Here is a 19,400-nt window from a genome sequence, read left to right as displayed (position 1 = left end):
GTGTGCTCCTGTCAGGCAGGAAGAAAAAAGTCTTAATGAACCACAGAACTGGAAACCAAGGGACAGCTGGGTCAGCATTTTCCTCTGAGGAGAGAACACAAAATTGGCATGAATGTGACCCCAGCCATAGTTCAAGATGGAGAATGTCCACGAAGAGACTTCCAGCTCCCAATCCCTTACACATCATAGCTCAGATCACTAAGTGTCTTGGACATGTCTGACCAAATGCAAAACGTCTATCCCACTTAAATGTTATTTGTAGACTCATGTGGATTTCAATTGTACCATCATCAGAAACACTGCAATCTGGGGACGTTGTCTCTTGTGGGCTTTTTCCCTCAGGGGTTTGCACCATCTGGTTCTTTAACTGTATAAACAAGGAAAAATGACTGGTTTGGAATGCAAAGTCTTTAAAAACCAGATGACCACAGGCACCCTTTAAATGAGAAAGAGAGCAAGCTGGAGTTCTGTGACATTTGTCAGGAAGTAAAATGTTAAATACCAAGAAGTATGAATGCCCTCTGCCCAGGAAGGGCCACGAAGGTTTTGCTTGTGACTTATTCGGAGGGCTGGCCCCGAGGGCTGGCCCCATTTATGTTTATTCTACTGTCATTTTCAAGCACTAGTAGGATCCACCCACACCCCTCCAAGTCTCCCAGACCCCTTCCTACTTTAAATGAAAATTGAACAGTTCCAGTGCACTTCAGCGTTGCATCTCTATTCACTTTATCCCTAAATTGGCACTGATGCAGAGAAGCCACTCTTGGAAACTTCCAGACTGAACAAAAGCTGCATTGTGAACAGGTTCTAATATATAAAGCCACAGTGGAGAGCTATAAATAGAGAGCTGATGAGATAGACTTTGTGAAGATCTTCATTTCTCTCCTAGACAATAGAAAGTGCACACACGCGCGCACACACACACACACACACACACACACACACACACACACACACACGCATGCACATGCACAAACTTACAGAAGGGCATCAGGAATTCAGCCTGCTTTGCTTTCACAAAGGGCCTCCTCCTTCAAAAAGGAAGACTTGCTGTGCACAATATAGCAGCCATTGTGCAAAATAGTTCTAATGCTCTCTGCCAACAAACCTTAAAGCAATAGGGTTCTTTTCTAAAAGACACAGAGAGAAAAGGCTTGATGGAAATGTTGAGTGCATACTAATCTCTTTTACTTTCATTGCTAGAAATAACCAGTCGTAAGTGACAGGGATTTAGACAAAATTGAACTGGAGCATTTTTGAGCCCCTAGGGAGAAGACCATTGGTGCATTTGGCTGGGTTCCACCCCTCACAGAAGAAGATGGACACAGAGCATACTTCACATAGCTTCAGAGGCAGCCTGACGCCATTCTCCACATTAGAGAAAGATAAAAGATGAGGTTCTCCTAAGGAATGGCCAACTCTTCCTAATTTATAATGTCTGTTCTCAAAAACATCTTGGCTATACTTGAGAATAGTGTGAATACTTGGGGCGGGGGGCAGTTAAGCAAAGAAAAGAGACATGGGAAATTTAGAATCCCTGGGAGGATAAAATAAATATATTTCAAAATGTATGGTTTAAACAGTGTCACCCATGCTTAAGAAACCCTGGTAGTATGTAGACAGGAAAATAAGAGCCTGCCAGGTAAGATTCATTTCATTGACTCAGATGCCAGAGTCATGCTGAGAGCACTGAGCTTCTGAAATCTTTAGGACATAGGAACTGGTGGCCTGTTTGTTTTCCTGTGGAAATGGAGCAATGACAAGTCAGGCTATTGTAGAGACATGAAAACAGAGAAGCCACATTTTGAGAGGTTGAATCAGGAGTCTATTAGAAGGTCAGCGACCATAGCCCCTCGAATACACTTAATACTATCAGAAAACTGAGCCGTGAGAGCAGGAAAGGAAAGAAAGAGTAACAAAAACAAAACAAAAAACAATACCAACAAACTAGATCAGCTCCAATGAACAGCTGAAGTGGGATGCTATGTTGACCAAAGCAAGAGACAGGACACAAACAAACAGGAGGCATGTGGAATAGCTTATTGGCACCTGAGTGGGTCCAGAATCAGATCAGGTGACAGGGAGATTGAGAGTTCACCACCCAAAACTTGCAGGTCCTATAATGTATTGTCCAAGTCCTCCCCCCCCCTACCTCTGGGAATTCAGGCCTGTCCATCACCTGGGAGACAGGACTTCCATGCCTCCACCACAAAGACAAGGTGTCAATAGTTAAACCCAATACTCTGTCATCCACCACGTGGCCAACATGGCACCAGGTAGAGTCAGTAACCATATTTCAAGGCCAAAAGACTGACATCCTGCACCAGTGCAGTCAGCTCTCTGTACCTCTGGTTCCACATCTAGAGGCCCAATCAATCACCAGTCACAAATACTTAGGAAAAAAAAAAAACAAACAAACTTGCATCTGGAATGGGCAAGCACACTTTTTTTTCCTTATTGTTCCCTAAGCCACACAGTATAACATACCTACTAACAGAGATAGCCTGTACATTGCACTTCTATGGACTAGACAGTGTGTACAGCTTATATGCAAATACTGCACCATTTTCTATAAGAAACTAGAGCTTCCATAGGTTTGGATATCCATAAGGGATCTTGGAATCAATCCCCTATAGATCCTGAAGGACAATTGTATTTTGTTTGTTGCCTAAGTGGCATAGAAAGCTCTTGGAAACTTATAGGACAACTCTGTTGAGCATGGGCTTCACTCTGTGAACATGTTCTGGTGACCTGTGGAATTTTAGTTCAAATCACAATAATAATGCGAGATGAAGAGGCATACTGGGGAAGGCATGAGAGGAATTTTAAGTGCCCAAACTATTCCTATTATGCACATTACAAAAGTTCTGGAGCCTTTGGCTGCTCCCATGGGGGTCATCTAGGTCTTTTATAATTTAAACACCAGTCGCCTTAAAGCACATTTCCAGAGTAGATAAACCATTGAGATGATTTTGTTAACATGAAGAAAGACAACAGAGTCATTACTATAAATTGCTCTATATTGAAATCTAAGTAGGATATAAGTTTACTAGCCTGGTGTCTTCTTGTCTGCTTCCTTTTCTTTCTGTCTTCTTTCCTTCTTCTCTTCCTCCCTTCTCCCTTCCCTCTTTCTCTCCATTACTACCCTTTTGCCCTTTCTTCTTTCCTGTCCTTTTTATAGGACAGGGATGAGCTCCTGATTAAGAAGTTAGGAGATGCTTACAGCTCTGCATTCTCATCCACAGGTGGTAACCCCAGTGCGGACAGGCCACGGCTATGTATATGAGTACCCATCCAGATACCAAAAGGATGTCTACGATATCCCTCCTTCCCATACCACTCAAGGGGTATGTAATGAGAACACAATCAATGGAAAAGAGGGGCTCTTGGCATAGCATTTCTTCAGAACAGTAGAGAGAAGAAGAAAGTTTCACAATTTGGGTAGAATTTCATATGAGGCTTTGTTCAAGTTGTCAATCCAGGAACCGTGTTAGCCAATATTATCTAAATTATATTTTCTGGATTTACCTTGCCAAGAACTCCTATCAGACTATAAGCACCCTTCTTGGTGCTTTATCAATTTCTCATTTTATTTCAGGAAGTATAAATTTTACAGTTGAAAGTCCATAGTAGGTATATATTGTCACTTAAGATCATTTTTCTATTCAGTCTAAGTTGTAGAATGCAAATTTATAAAGAAAATTCTGTCAACCACTTAGGAAATGGAATGGTGCCAAAGATCAAATCTGTTCATAATCTGGCAAACAAATGCACAATGCAAGAGTAGTATAAAATGACTAATATAAGACATTTGCATTCTGGGTAACCAAATGTTTCTCTTCAGGTATATGACATCCCTCCTTCATCAGTGAAAGGCCCTACATTTTCAGTCCCAGTAGGAGAGATAAAACCTCAAGGGGTATATGACATCCCCCCAACTAAAGGGGTAAGTGAGCATTTGAAGGACAATTAATACAAGGTGTGTGTGTGTGTGTGTGTGTGTGTGTGTGTGTGTGTGTGTGTGTATGTGTATCTCTGTGTGTGTGTGTCTGTCTGTCTGTCGTCTGTGTCTGTCTGTGTTTGTTTGTGTATGTTAGTACTCTGAGATATAACAAAAAGGCAAACTTGGGGCCGGGAGTTTTGCCTAGTGGTAGAGTTGCTTGCCTAGCATGCACGAAGACCTGGGTTCGATTCCTCGGTAATACATACATAGAAAAAAGCTGAAAGTGGTGCTGTGGCTCAATTGGTAGAGCATTAACCTTGAGAGAAGTCCAAGGACAGTGCTCAGGCCCTGAATTCAAGCCCCATGAGTGGCAAAAAAAAATGGCAAAATCTACAGGGAAGTAGATTTGGTGAAAGGAAGAAGGAAAGGAGAGAGGGGAATGGGAAAGTAAAGGGAAAGGAGAGGAGAGAGGAGCAGAGGGAAGGATAAAGGGGAAGGAGAAAGATATTAAAGATAATTCTAGAGATTTCAAATTTAGGGCCTTGCCTATAAAATGGGAAAGCTAATTAAGTGAGAGCTAACAGAGCTCACATTTCTAGAGGGTTCTACAGCCACCATGGTCCATATACAAGAGGCAGTTTACTGAATTCACTCTATCCCCTTGGGATGCCCCTGCACTGCACACGTATTTATCTTTACTGCACAAGTAAGGTAACCACAGAACTTAGACATGTGAGGAGCAGGGACAGCAGAGGGATAACATAGGTCTCAACCAGTGTGGTAATGAGGTGTCTGTCTCTCAGCATGACCAGCCCAGGAAAGGACAGCCCTGCTTCCCCCACCCCAGGATCCCAGCAGCCTCTAGAGAAGTACCCACTATTAACGAGAGGGAGAGTGGGGACCTCTCAGATACAGGCCTATTTGGGGCTGCATTTTCCTGAACTGTTCAGTTGTTGCATGCTACCACAAGCTAATCACACAAATTAAGAGTTTTGCCCTTTCTGGAATTTCCAGGTCTATGCCATCCCACCAACTGCCTGCCGAGATGAAACAGGCCTTCGGGAAAAGGATTATGACTTTCCTCCTCCAATGAGACAACCTGGAAGGCCAGACATCAGACCTGAGGGGGTTTATGACATCCCCCCAACCAGCACCAAGCCAGTGGAGAAGGATCTTCACACCAAATACAACTGTGAAGTCCCAGGAACCACTGAACCTGTGTCTCGAAAGCACCAGTTCCTGTCCCTTCATCATTCACCACCACAGCTGGCTCCATCCTCAGGCCCTCCGAGTGATGCTTATGATGTGCCCCGTGGGGTCCAGTTTCTGGAAGCACCAACAGAAAGCCATGAGAAAGCAACCCCCCAGGAAAGGGATGGTGTTTACGACGTCCCTCTGCATAACCCAGCAGACACTAAGGGCTCTCGGGATGTGGTCGATGGAATCAACCGATTGTCTTTCTCCAGTACAGGCAGTACCAGGAGCAATATGTCTACATCATCCACCTCTTCCAAGGAGTCCTCTCTGTCAGCCTCTCCACCTCAGGACAAAAGGCTCTTACTAGATCCAGACACGGCCATTGAGAGGCTCCAGCGGCTCCAGCAGGCCCTGGAGATGGGTGTGTGCAGCCTCATGGCACTCGTCACCACAGACTGGAGGTGTTACGGATACATGGAGCGGCACATCAATGAGATACGCACTGCAGTAGACAAGGTGGAGCTGTTTCTGAGGGAATACCTCCACTTCGCCAAGGGTGCTGTAGCGAACGCCTCCTGCCTCCCAGAACTCGTCCTCCACAACAAAATGAAGCGAGAGCTCCAAAGAGTGGAAGACTCTCATCAGATCCTAAGCCAGACGAGCCATGACTTAAATGAATGCAGCTGGTCTCTCAATATCCTTGCCGTTAGCAAGCCCCAGAACAAATGCGACGATCTGGACCGGTTTGTGATGGTGGCCAAAACAGTGCCTGATGATGCCAAACAACTGACCACCACCATCCACACCAATGCTGAGGCCCTCTTCAGGCCAGGCCCCAGCAATTGGCATCTGAAGAATGGGCCTGAAAGCATCACGAACTCACCCGAATACGCACACCCTGGGTCCCAGATGCAACTGCTGCGGCCTGGTGACTATAAGACGCAGGTCCACAGCAAACCACTGACCCCTACCCTGGGCAAGGACCAGCCACCAGACTGTGGTAGCAGTGACGGCTCGGAAAGAAGCTGGATGGATGATTATGATTACGTTCACCTACAGGTAAAGACCTCAGACTCCTAGACCATCTGCACTCTTACTCAGGAAGTCTGTAAGGTTGTTAGAGCTGATTACTACATGGGGCACATGGTTGGAAAATTGGAGGTGGAAGAAAATTAAGGTTCTGAGGATCCCGAGACTTTTGGCTCTAGATCTTGTTGGCAATAATTGTGCATCAACTCACCTTCCTGGGTCTTCATTTATTTCATTTGCGAAGCAAATGACATGCAGATATGGATTAGACCCCATTGATATGCCACGGGGCAGTGGAAAACTTGCCCAAGGAGAACAGGTCCTCCAGTAATCACACCAACTCCTTCTTGTAATTTATGATAGTATGGTTCTACATAATCGTTTATTTTTTTTAGCAAGTAAAAACAGAGAGCAAAGATTCCACTATTAAGGTAAAACATTGGAAAGTTCAATATCACTTCTAAGATACATTCTAGTTCTACTGTGTGTGTGTGTGTGTGTGTGTGTATTAACACTCTCTCAGACTTACTTAGAGGCCCAGTAGACCAATTGGCCTCAAATTTCACTTGTATATGGAACACTGGGATCCCTGGGTGCTTTCAACAGTGGGAACCCTAGCAGTTCATCCTCTGATCCTGGCTACTTAGTAGGCTGAGATGATTTAGAACATGGTCCCTGGCCAGTCCATGTAGAAAATACAGATGTTTGTGGGACCCCCTTCTCAATAAAAAACTAAAGTGGTGGCACAAGACTGGTATCCTAGTTATAATGGGAATTTTAACAGATGTGTTATACTCAGGTGTATTCCTGACAGGAAACTAAGACCTCTCCAAAATCAGCACACACCAGAGCTGAAGGCATGGCTCAGGGGTAAGAGTGCCTCTTAGCAAGAACAAGCTCTGAGTTTAACCCTCAGTATGGAGAAGGGGAGATGTTTATACTTTGGCTTACTTCTTATTCTTCCATTCTTTTCATTTGATGGAGAGCTATGACTTACTGAAAACTATTCTAAATTACTAAATGCCTCTGAGTGCAAGAGTGTAGGAGACTTCACTAAGAAGTAGAGCCAATAATTGGTGCTAAGGATGGGTAAAGTGGAGAAGGCAGATAGATATGCTGATATCCTTCCAATTCCAGTCCTGAGTGGGTGAGTCAAAGAAACCGGAAGTGAAATGTGGGCCACATATAGACCATGTCTAGAAGATTGTAGGTTCTATTTAACCTACTAGAAAGAACCATGCTCACTAGTGCTTCAAGGGGATTATAGGGAAGATGTGAAAATGGCAGCATGCAGAGATCATGACACTTGCATGGAAACAGCCCTCAGTTTTCAGCCTCAACCTCCATTGTAACTTTGAAAGCAGTGGCTGAAAATGAAGGCCGTCATACCTGTTTGGGGTGCTCAGGACCTAATTGGTCATGTGAGAAGTAACCAAGAGAGTGGAAAATGAGAGAGGACATACATTGTTAAGGACATGATTGGCATATGGGACTCAAAGGGATGAACTAATGTGCTCTTTCTGTTGGCAATAGGGTAAGGAGGAATTTGAGAGGCAACAGAAGGAGCTGTTAGAAAAAGAGAATATCATCAAACAGAGCAAGATGCAACTAGAACATGATCAGGTAAGATGAACTAGGGAAATAGGAAAAAAAAAGGTCAGGAGTGGGGCCTAATGATAGAGTACTTGCCTAGCATGCACAAAGCCCTGGGTTCAATTCTTCAGTACTGCATACACAGAAAAAGATGGAAACGGTGCTGTGGCTCAACTGATAGAACACTAGCCTTGAGAAAGCTCAAGGACAGTGCCCAGGTCCTGAGTTAAAGCCCCAAGACTTGTGAAAAAGAAAGAGGGGGGGAGGGGAGGGAGGGAGGGAGGGAGGGAGGGGGAGAGAGAGAGAGAGAGAGAGAGAGAGAGAGAGAGAGAGAGAGAGAGAGAGAGAGAGAGAGAGAGAGAGAGAGAGGGAGAATATCATCAACTCAGTAGTGGGAAAAAGGTTTCTGCTTAATAGAGAAAATATAACTTGAAAGATCCAATTTGGGTCCTGCTAGCACTTTATCAAAAATAGGCTCCCAGGCATATAATAGGTACAAGAACAAAGAGAAGGGCGATGCCTCGCTGATAAAGGTACATGTACCTTGGCTACATCCAAATGATATTTTTTCCTCAGACTCAAATATGTTTATATATTACTTATTAGGAACACTTGAGTCTTTTGGTCCTGAAACACAAGACCCACTCAAGCTTGCCCAAGCAAATTGGGTTTCTATTGAGGTCATAGTAATGAGATTCAAGATCAGAAAAATGAAGATACAGCTCAATGGAAACAAGGTCTTCTTATTCTCTCTCCTTTAAATACTTCAAGCTCTGCTTCTCTCTATGCATCTGCTTCATTCTCTTCTGCTTTCTGACACTTCCTTTGGTCACCTGGTCATCTGATTGACCACCACCACCCCTCAGCTCAATGAAACCCACAAATGCTTCCTGTTTTCTGGGGTTTGTTTTTTGTTTTGCAACGGAAGTTGACATTAGGATTCTCTTGCATCAGCCACCTGGCTGCGAGAATTATTGGTATGTGCCACTGTGCCTAGCTCCAAAGCCTTTTCTATGGTTGGCATTTTATCTCTGCTTCTTTAGCTAATAGTCAATTACCTTCTATGATTTAAATCCCTTAGGAAGACTGATTCTCATCTCTCTCATCTCACCTCTCTGTTTGTCTTTTGGTAACAACACAAGCCTGTCTTGACTAGCGGTCCAGTCTAAGGATAGGAAGCGAGGATGCAATGTTTTCAAAGCATACTTAGGGCTTTGTGCAGGACATGCTCATTCTGGGATGAAGTATGAATAGGCCAAATCATGATAGGTGTTGTGGGGACACAGGCATAAAAACACCCAGAAATGGGTTGACGATTTGCAAGCCTTTGAAATGAAGAGTGCTTGCGTAGCATGCATGAAGACCCGGGTTCTATTCCTGGGTACCACATCATAAAAAAAGCTGGAAGTGGGGGCCGGGAGTTTGGCCTAGTGGTAGAGTGCTTGCCTAGCATGCATGAAGACCCAGGTTCGATTCCTCAGTACCACATACGTAGCAAAAAGCCAGAAGTGGTGCTGAGGCTCAAGAGGTAGAGTGCTAGCCTTGAGAAAGTCCAAGGACAGTACTCAAGCCCTGAGCCCAAGCCCAGGACTGGCACAAAAAAAAAAAAGCTAGAAGTGGTGCAGCTGTGGCTCTAGCCTTGAGAAAGCCCAAGGACTCCTGAGTCCAAGCCCTAGGACTGGCACAAAAAAAAAATAAATTAAATTAAATGGCAAATGATGCCATGACACAGCATGTTCTCTCCAGGAAACCTTGCATTCTGGCCAAGAAGAATTACTTCTTTAGAAAATGAGAACATCATCTGTCTCCCTCCATCTAATGAGAGGATTTGCTGACAAACACACTTATGAAAGGATAAACTATGTGAAGTAGAGTTCACTATTGGTAAATACTTTGAACATCCTCCTGTGTGGACTTATGTTTGCATTGGTCTGTGAGCAAACAGTATAACAGGGTTTGGAGGATCTTGGGGAAGCCAAGCAGTGATTCATAAGAAGCAAGCAACTTCCATGGAACAGTACAGCTGGTTGGGCATTGCTTGGAGAAAGAGAAAGAGATCATGAGTTTTCATTTGGTCTGAATATCTTAAGGAGAGAGCCAACACTTTCCCCAATAAGGAACAAAATGATGGTAAATTATGTGATAACAAACTCAATGCCTTTGGTTTTCAGATACTATCAAACTATGCTACCAGACAGAAGGCAAAGGAGAGCCAGGCATTAAGGACTCATACCCAATGTCTTAGTTATTGAAGAGGCTGAGATATGAGGATCTTGGTTCAAAACTAGACCAGACACACAAATATGAGAAATCCTTATCTCTGATTTGCCAGCAAAAAAGCTAGAGCCAGGAGTTCGACCTAGTAGTAGAGTGTTTGCCTAGCATGCATGAAGACCCGGGTTCAATTCCTCAGTACCGTATACATAGAAAAAACTGGAAGTGGTGCTGTGGCTCAAGTGGTAGAGCTCTAGCCTTGAGAAAGCCCAAAGACAATGTTCAGGCCCTGAATGTAATCCCCAGGACTGGCCAAAAAAAAAAAAAAAAAAGCCAAGTTGGGTTCAGTGGCTCACACCTGTAATCCTAGCTACTCAGGAGGCTGAGATATGAGGATCAAGGTTCAAAGCCAGCCCAGGCACAAAAGGACCAGAGACTCTTATCTCCAATCAACCTCTAGAAAACAGGAAGTAGGGCTTGGCTCAAGGTAGGGTAAGGAAGGAAGGAAGGAAAGAAAGAAAGAAAGAAAGAGAAGCAAAAGCAAAAGTATGAGGCCCTGAGTTCAAGCTTTAGTACCAACACACACACACACACACACACACACACACACACACAAAATTACATTCAACTTTAAAAAGAAGAAAGGCAGGAGAGACCTAAGAGGTCTAAGATGGAGTCTTTCTTAAGGATCATCATCCTCAAGAGCCACATTGTAGTTTAGCAAGCAAAGCAACTTGACCAAGGCCTCATGGGTAACAAGGGCTTCACCCTCAATAGGGATGAAACCAAGTGTCCTTTAACTCTTGTCTAAATCCATTACCATTGTAACACACAGCTTTGCGCATCATGAAATCTACTTTCCTCTCCCTTTCAGCTGAGTCAGTTCCAGCTGTTGGAACAAGAAATCACCAAGCCAGTAGAGAATGATATCTCCAAGTGGAAGCCCTCTCAGAACCTCCCCACCACCAGCAGCACCGTGGGGTCCCAGGATCGGCAGTTGCTCTGTTTCTACTATGACCAGTGTGAGACTCATTTCATATCTCTTCTCAACGCCATTGATGCTCTCTTCAGCTGTGTCAGTTCAGCTCAGCCTCCTCGGATCTTTGTGGCCCACAGCAAGTTTGTCATCCTCAGTGCACACAAACTGGTGTTCATTGGAGATACCTTGACAAGGCAGGTGGCCGCCCAGGATATCCGCAACAAAGTCATGAACTCCAGCAACCAGCTTTGTGAACAGCTCAAGACCATAGTAATGGCGACCAAGATGGCGGCCCTCCATTATCCCAGCACCACAGCCCTGCAGGAGATGGTGCATCAAGTTACTGACCTGTCCAGAAATGCACAGCTTTTCAAGCGTTCCTTGCTGGAGATGGCCACATTCTGAGAAGGAAAGGCTGGGGGAGGGCGGGGAGGGGGCTATAAGGGTGGTTACTAAGGAAAACTGGAAATACTATCTGGTTTTTGTAAATATTTATCTATTTTTGTAGATTATTTTATATGAAAACAGAATATTTTAATTCTTAGACAACTTTCAGAAAATTCAGGGAGCTAGAGAGGGAAATCGTTTATTTTTCCCTAGGTTCTTTTGTATACATATAAGTATCTAAGACATAAGCTGTATAGAAACTTGTCCATGCATTATGGATTTGTGTTTGTTTATAGATGTTTGTCTCATACATTCCATTTAAAAAAGAAAAAAAAAAACCCATGAATTAAAAAGCACCTTAGTTAGTACCTCCAAATGCTGCATTTGGGGGATTGTTAGAAAACTGTACCAGCTGTTTGTAATATTGCTCTACATGTTTTTACGATGATCTGAGCCTGGCACACCCAAATCTGGGAAGCATAGTATGTTGCCAACATTTGCCTCCCACACAATGAGGCACGGTATGGCTTATCCATGTTTGGAAACTTATTTCAAAATTGACTGTCTTGAACACATTCGCACAAAATGCTCCATTTATGGTCGAAAAAGTCCTTTTGGAGAGTAAATTTCAGAAAGTCTGTATTAACTCAAGTTCCAAAATGTCAGGTGCCAGGAAGAAAGAGAAACACATGTAGTATATTAAGAAGCTCCGTCTAGAGTTGATTTTGATGGGATTGTTTCAGCACTTGACAGGAAACTACAATAAAGAGAATACTAGTGTCCTGGGGCTACTAGATCTGGGTTTGGGGGTGATTCAGGCTTGGGGATTTTCAAAGAAGACTGTTAGAATTGTTTTCCCAACAATATTTGCAGCAGAATTTCATGAAGACACATGGGAATTGTCAAAAAAAAATTTAAGGAAGGGTTTCATTGTTCAGAGGGAAACAGTGCCTCCATTATTGAAGTGTAGTGTAATTAGGCCATATCTTTCTCTTTCTTAATCTTTACAGCTCCATGTAGACAATGACTATGGACAAGCCCCACTTCCATCTCATAGCTAATCACAGCATGTATTCCATATTCTATCTCTCACACCTGATCTGTGTGAATAGGGCATGTGACCATCCACTTCATCATGGACAAATGAAATACTTCCGACCTACTGGGTGAATGTATTCCTGTACTACTAAGTCAAGTAATTCTAGCTACTCAGGAAGCTGAGAGCTGAAGAGTGAGGTTTAGAGGTAGCCCCATACAGGAAAGTCTTTGAGATTTTCTTCTCCAATTAACCACCCAAGAAAAATAAGGCGTTTTTTATGGTTTGTCAGTACAGAAGTAGTTTCATTCTAGCCTAGTTGGTAACATGTTTTTATTTGCAATACCTTCCTGGATTTAATAAAGGTTGCTTGTTTTGAACAACCAAACTATTGGTTTGATTAAAGAAAAATGCATGATCTTGGGTTGTGTGTGTGTGTGTATGTGTGTGTGTGTGTGTATGTGTATATGTGTTTAATCACTGGAAATTATCACGCATGGTGCTTTTCCAAACAATTGCTATGGTAATTCTCAAAGTTCTGCATTGTATAAAGATTAAGTTGTCTTGTCTTATATGACAAGTAAATGTGTATGAGGAAAGGGGGTTGCTGAACAGCAGTAACACTTGAAGCAGTTAAAGAGTGTACATCCTTGTAAATTTCCTTATATGATGTATATTTCTTACAGGATAATGGATTTGTCCTAAGCTATATGGTGACATTTCATGTTGTAAGAACCAAACTCTTCCATTTCTGTTATTCTTTGCCATCTTGTATGTCGAGGCTATTTTTAAATCATTAAATTTTTGGATCTCTGTTTTCATAGCCACTGGGTTTTCTTTTCTATACTTTTCTCCTTGTCACAAAATTAAATATTTTTGTCACTCCTGATGTAGGAAGTTAAATTATGATTATTTTATCAATGCTATCTGTCTGTATTTTTAAAGGAAAATGTAGGTGTATGTGCATGTCTGTGTGTGTGCGTGTGTTATAGAAAGAGATCCTTTGCATTTGAAGAAAATTCTGAAATCTATGAGCATTGTGAAATTCAAAATATATAAGTCAAGGCTTCTGTTGACCAGAAAGCCTACATAGTTAATAGTGAGTGGATTATGTATGTTTGTAATATGGACATTATCATTCATGTAGTTTTAGAATCAACAAAATTGTTACATTAATTCAAGAATACACAAAGAACCATAGGATCCTCAGATTTCTGCCTCCTGAGTAGCCACCCATGCTCAACAATGCCTGCCATATTAGCTAGCAATTCCTCTCCTGGGTATTTTTCCAAGGGAACAAAGGCATATAAGAATACTGATGGGGCCAGGCTCACACCTGTAATCCTAGCTACTCAAGAGACTGAGATCTGAGGATCAAGGTTCAAAGACAGCCCGGGCATTAAAGAACATGAGACGTGAGACCCTTATTTCCAGTTAATTAGTAGAAAATGGGAAGTGGGATTGTGGCTCAGGGGTAGGGCAGTAGCCTTGAACTGAAGAGCTCAGGGACAGTGTTCAGCCCAGAGTTCAAGCCCCACAAAGGTTAAGGATGCAGCAATGGTAATTATGCTTGCCTAGAATTCCCTAGACCCTGGGCATACATATACATGCATATATAATACATGCATTTATGCATACCTATTTATATACTCTATAAAACAGCAAAACTTAGAAACAATCTAAATATTCATTCGTATGATGGAATAAATAATGGCTATTCAATGCAATACAACCAAACACTATAAAAGGAAAAAGAAACATGAAAAACTTCAAAATCTTTATGATAAAAAAGATAGACAAAAGGATACCTATGGTGCCTAGTGGAGAGGCTCACACCTGTAATCCTAGCTACTCAGGAGGCTGAGATCTGAGGATCAAGGTTCAAAGCCGGCCCAGGCACAAAAGGACCTGAGACTCTTATCTCCCATTAACCATCACAAAACCAGAAGTGACACTGCAGCTCTAGCGGTAGGGTAGCAGCCTTGAGCTGAAGAGCTCAGGGACAATGTGTAGGCCCAGAGTTCAAGTCCCATGACCAACAACAATTAAAAAAAAAAAAAGATACCTCTGGTATAGACAGTGCAAACACCAGACTTTAATGTGAAGCAAAAGAAGACACAAATCTAATGAGGAGTGACAAAAGCCAGATCTTCAGTTTAGAGTTGGTTTACAGAGCAGAGGACACAGGAATCTTGTGTGATGAGTGAGCTGAATAAAAGCCCTGTCCAACCCTGCAGAGCCTTGGCCATGATAGGTCTTACCCTTCGTGGTACACCTGAGGGACTGCTTTTCATCATAACTCACTTAAGTTTAAATAGTTAGCTGGAGTTACTACCACATTGGACATACATCTAGGTCGTTACACTATGTGAGTGAATAAGTTCTCCTAACTTAGCACAATATATGACTTAAATGGATTCCTTTGCCTGTATTTGGGTCTTACCTGGATAAAATTCTTTTTTCTTTTTTTTTAAGTAAATATTTTCTGATTCACTTTAAAGTTATACTGTTTGCAAGTGGAGTAAAGGGGGGGGAAGGGAAGGAGCTAAGGAGGGACAAAGAGAAAAAGGAAGAAGAAGAGGGGGAGGGAAGGAGGAATCAGGTTTCCTGCATAGACGTGGCTTCATTAATGAGCTAGGATTCATCAAAGGTGTCCTCATGTCAGTAGCATTTGTTTGTGCTACAATCCATTACCGATACACTCTACCTGCCTGGCACTGAACATAGGGGTTGACAAAGAATAAGAGAGAAGAAAACACTGAGCAAAACATCTCAAATTACAGTTGGATGTAATGGTGCACAACTATAATCCCAGGACTCAAGAAGCTAAGGTCAGAGAATTGAGAACTTCAGGCCAGTTTAGGAGACAGAGTGTCTTTAAAAATTAAAAAGAAAAATAGGAGAAAATGAAGGAGAGGGTAACATTGTTCCAAAAGAAATGTACTCATTACCTGACTTATGTAACCTTTACAATAAAATTTAAATTATATATATATATATATATAGTATAGCTAAGAAAAAAGAAAGAAGGGGAGAAAGAAAAGGAGGAAGGGAAGGGAAGAGAAGGAAGGAAAGAAGGAAGGAAGGAAGGAAGGAAGGAAGGAAGGAAGGAAGGAAGGAAGGAAGGAAGGAAGGATTCCTAAGATGTTAAAAGTCTTTGGGAAAATAAACAGATTAATCATGGGAAGGTTTTAATGAAAAGATGCTGGAATACAAGGGAGAAACCTCTAGAAAAAAAAAATTAAGCACACTGACTTTTACCTCATAGTTTATTATTACCAGTCTCTGAAACAAATTCCTCTGAAGCCTGGAAGGCAGAGAAAATTTACCTCTCTACATCTGAACATGACCTAATATCTCCCAACTACCATAATTACAGCAAACTGAGTTAACGGGAAGAGAACTTTATTTCGTCTTCTCACAGACATTTTTCTAGGGAGACAAGCGTCAGCAAAGGGTAAGGACGGCTGGAAACACACCCCTAGTTTTCTCAGTTGGCAGGGCAGTCAGGAGAGTCCAGGCCCCCAGTCACAGCATGGGCCTCTCCCCCAGTCCTCACCAAAAGGCTGTTTATGAGTCTCCCTTTTGACCTGAGGTTTTCAGAACCCTGTCTTTGTAACTTCAATCCCTTTTAAAGAAGTTGAAATGTCAAAAAACTAAAAGAAAAAAAGCAATGGGACATGTTAAACATCGGTCAGAGGAGTGGCTTAAATAGACTTCAAAGTCATGCCCAGTGTTAAGATACCAAGACAAAGGACTGTGCTTTTCTTTTTCAGGAGGGTATAAAAATGTAAATAGATTAACTTGCTTCAGGTTATCCTTGCCCTTAAGCAATTATTTCTTCCTATCTGTCTAGACATCCAGTCAACACTGAAAAGGGCCCAGGATTGGATAAAAGAAGGTTTTAGTAGAATACTGGGCCTCCCCAGTCCTGTTTGCAAAGGGAAAATCAGCAAACAAAGACACAAAAGACCTGCAAGGAAACTCGGAGAAGGGGCGTGTAGAGACCTGTGGAGTAAAGGAAAGTCTGGCTAGACCCAAATGACTGCCTTGTGTCTGTTGCTTGCAAAAGGAGGGTGGGTGTTTACTCATGCAGGATGGCTGCCCCCATTGGACTGGGGCTCCGCCTTTTAATTGCTCTGTGATGCAAATAACCAGGACCTATTCACCCTAATAACCAAGTGTGTTACGGGTTGGATGTGAAATATCTCCCACAGGCTAACATGTGGAACACTTGGTCTTTAGGCACTCAGAGGCACTATTTTGGAGATGGTTAGAAAGGTTGGGAGGTGAGGCCTGGCTGGAAGAAGTGGCTCACTGGAGGCTGCTTTGGAACATTGTACCTAGGCCTGCATCTTCTTCTGAAGGAGCCTCTCCGCTTGCAAGCTGGCACCTCCAGGATGTTCTGACTCATACCACATCCCCAGAATCAGTGCATCCAAGGCATATGGTCTGACATCTCTGAAGTAATGAACAAAAATAAGCCAGTGACCTTTGTTTCTGTCAGGTATTTGGTCCCAGTGACAATGTAACACAGGTCTTTGGGCATCACCCAGTGTGTTTGAAAGCTTTCCCTCTAGTAACCAGTATTTTACTAGTCTAAAGTTTATGCTTGGAGCCCTGGAAGGAATGCCTGATGCAGCGACTCCTGTGCTGTAGTGGGGAAACAATAGCTGCCGAGGTTAGCTTTAGCTTTCTTTTTACCACTGGGTAACAGGGGTTTTAATGAAAACCTGGCTCAATGCTGCTGTTGAAAACAAGGCTTGAAAATAATGTTTAAATGCTCTACAAGCACAGTGAAATTACTACTTGCCTGTACATTCCCCATTATCACATTTCAGATCTAAGGCATCTGGGACTATGTTTATCTTCATCTTGTGGTCTGGTTCACACAAGGAGATCGTGTTTGTTGATTGACTAAATGGAGCGACTGTCCAACTCTTCCATCATTTTCAAATTGACAAACTTTTTTTTTATTTAAACTTGGTTGCTTTATTTTGTATTTTTTTAAGTTCACAAAAAGCTTTACAATATCTGCTTTTCCTCTGTTGATCATCAAGGCTTTATGGTAAGACAATAAATGTTTTGTCATATCGGTTGGGCATTACTCAAAATCAATAGACAATCTACAAATAAGAATATTCAGCAAAATACACTGTCTAGAACACATCTGTATATATCTACCCTAAATTAAACTTTAAAAAGGGATTTAAAGAACAAAACCCAAATAAGCTCTTTAACACTGACAATTCTAGCAGAATGCTGCTAATGCCAAACTATATGCAGCTTTAAATGCTTATGTCTAAACTGAAATATGTTAGCAAAACACTAACAATTTCAATAAAACAAACAACTCCTTTGTCTATTACAGTATCTCAGATTTTACTTTTAAACGCGTAAAACCATCTTGATTAAAGGAAGTGAATTCTGGAAGTAGACTTCCTTTATGGGAAAGAAAAAACACTGGGAGGATTAAATAAAATCAACATCAGAGTCTTCTTGATCTTTCTAAAGTGAGCGACACCACTGTTCACATTGAACAACAGCAGGGAAAATATATGGGACGCTTACTGGGCTTATACTTTATAAATGCTGGGTAAGTCAAGAAGTTAGATTTCAAAGAGAGGAAAATTTAGGTGGCCTTAGAAAACTTATGTGGCCTTCATCAAGCTTTTAAAATGGCATAAAGCATAATTTGAAGCACCCACTGTAAGTTCCATTAAAATTATTTATATTGCTATTTCCACTTTCAATATAATCTTTAGGTACTTTTAGATGATATCAATAAAGGGCATAAAAATAATGTCAGAATTGAAGTGAGGATATGTTGGAATGGAAAAAGGATGGGAGGATAATGTAATTGGACAGTAATAACAAACATGGTTGCTAAAGTTTCATACTAACTATTGCTACAAAATTATATATTTTGGCTCAATGCACAGGACTGCTGAAAATGGCCAGGAAATAAGTGTAATATTCTAATGGTCCCAGTTAGATTTTTAACTAACCCTTGATGTGATTGGCTCATTCATGAAGAACTGGTACACATAGACTCCTTGGTAGCTTACTAATTCTCCTTTGTTTCTTTCAAGAATACTTGAAGGTTAAAAGACATCTAAAAGTGACCAGAATAAAATATTCAGATTATAGAGTAGTAAAAGAATAATTTGCAAATGATTTAATTATGAGCATGTGATCATATTTTTTCAAGTATGGGCCTATGAAAATGTAAAACTCCAATGCTCCTATTATGTGGAGTTTTTTCTTCAGAAAGGCATTTGAGGCATCACATCTTTAAAATACTTACCTTTCATCTCAAACTGCTCTTTTATTCTTACTATATGATACTTGTACAAGGAATTATTTATTTGGAAAAAATATTTTAAGGTGTGGTTTAGAGGTTTTAATGTTTTTGTTGTTGTTGCTGAATGAGAACTGTTCTCAAAGCAAATATTCATTAAGATACCAGGGTACTGTTTATTAGGATTGTACTCTCCACCTGCTAAAGGCCTAACAAAAGGATCAGGTTATAATAATAATAATAATAATAATAATAATAATCACACCTTAAAATGCTAACAGTTTTCACATGGCAATCTCCATTACAAGTATACAAAAGACTACACATGTTTAAGTGGAATGATTTCTACTTATAAATTACACTCACATGACCAAACAAATCACCACATGCTGTGGAAGATAATAGAACAGGAGCAAGTATAAAAGGCTGCTCTCCAGGATTGCTTTATCAAAGCTCAGCAAAATAACCATCATTTTTTTTTTTTGCAGGGGTGGGGAGGGTGCAGGGGAGAGGGTGGGGGACATGAACTAGGTGGCTTTGTGTTTAGAAAAAAAATTATACTCAAAATATTTATTTTAGATGTTTAACTAAATTGGAAATGTGGCCAAATAAAGTATCTCTTTGTAACAAAAGTTCTATACATTATGGATTTACACAAATCCAGAGGTGGAGGAGGGAGGGCGGTTACATCTAGAAACATTTCTTTCTTTATTTTGCCAGA

At 41.6% G+C, this 19,400-nt stretch overlaps 1 protein-coding gene across 2 annotated transcripts in view; it reads left to right on the top strand.

Moving 5' to 3' along the window:
• The window catches only part of Nedd9 (neural precursor cell expressed, developmentally down-regulated 9), a 96,257-nt gene extending 83,484 nt beyond the window's left edge, over positions 1-12,773 (top strand). For both annotated transcript variants that reach the window (XM_090356482.1, XM_090356481.1), the window contains exons 3-7: positions 3,246-3,347; positions 3,845-3,946; positions 4,958-6,199; positions 7,703-7,792; positions 10,851-12,773. In XM_090356482.1, the coding sequence (XP_090212608.1) occupies positions 3,246-3,347; positions 3,845-3,946; positions 4,958-6,199; positions 7,703-7,792; positions 10,851-11,360 (2,046 nt within the window). In that variant the 3' untranslated portion in view covers positions 11,361-12,773. The remainder of the gene's footprint in view (positions 1-3,245; positions 3,348-3,844; positions 3,947-4,957; positions 6,200-7,702; positions 7,793-10,850) is intronic.
• The last annotated feature ends 6,627 nt before the right edge of the window (positions 12,774-19,400 follow it).

The sequence above is a fragment of the Megascapheus bottae genome, chromosome 22, assembly GCF_031878675.1.
Source record: "Megascapheus bottae isolate mThoBot1 chromosome 22, mThoBot2.hap1, whole genome shotgun sequence".
Classification (NCBI taxonomy): Eukaryota; Metazoa; Chordata; class Mammalia; order Rodentia; family Geomyidae; genus Megascapheus; species Megascapheus bottae.
The sequence above is the reverse complement of the archived record's forward strand: the minus strand, read 5'-3'. Positions and strand labels throughout refer to the sequence as shown.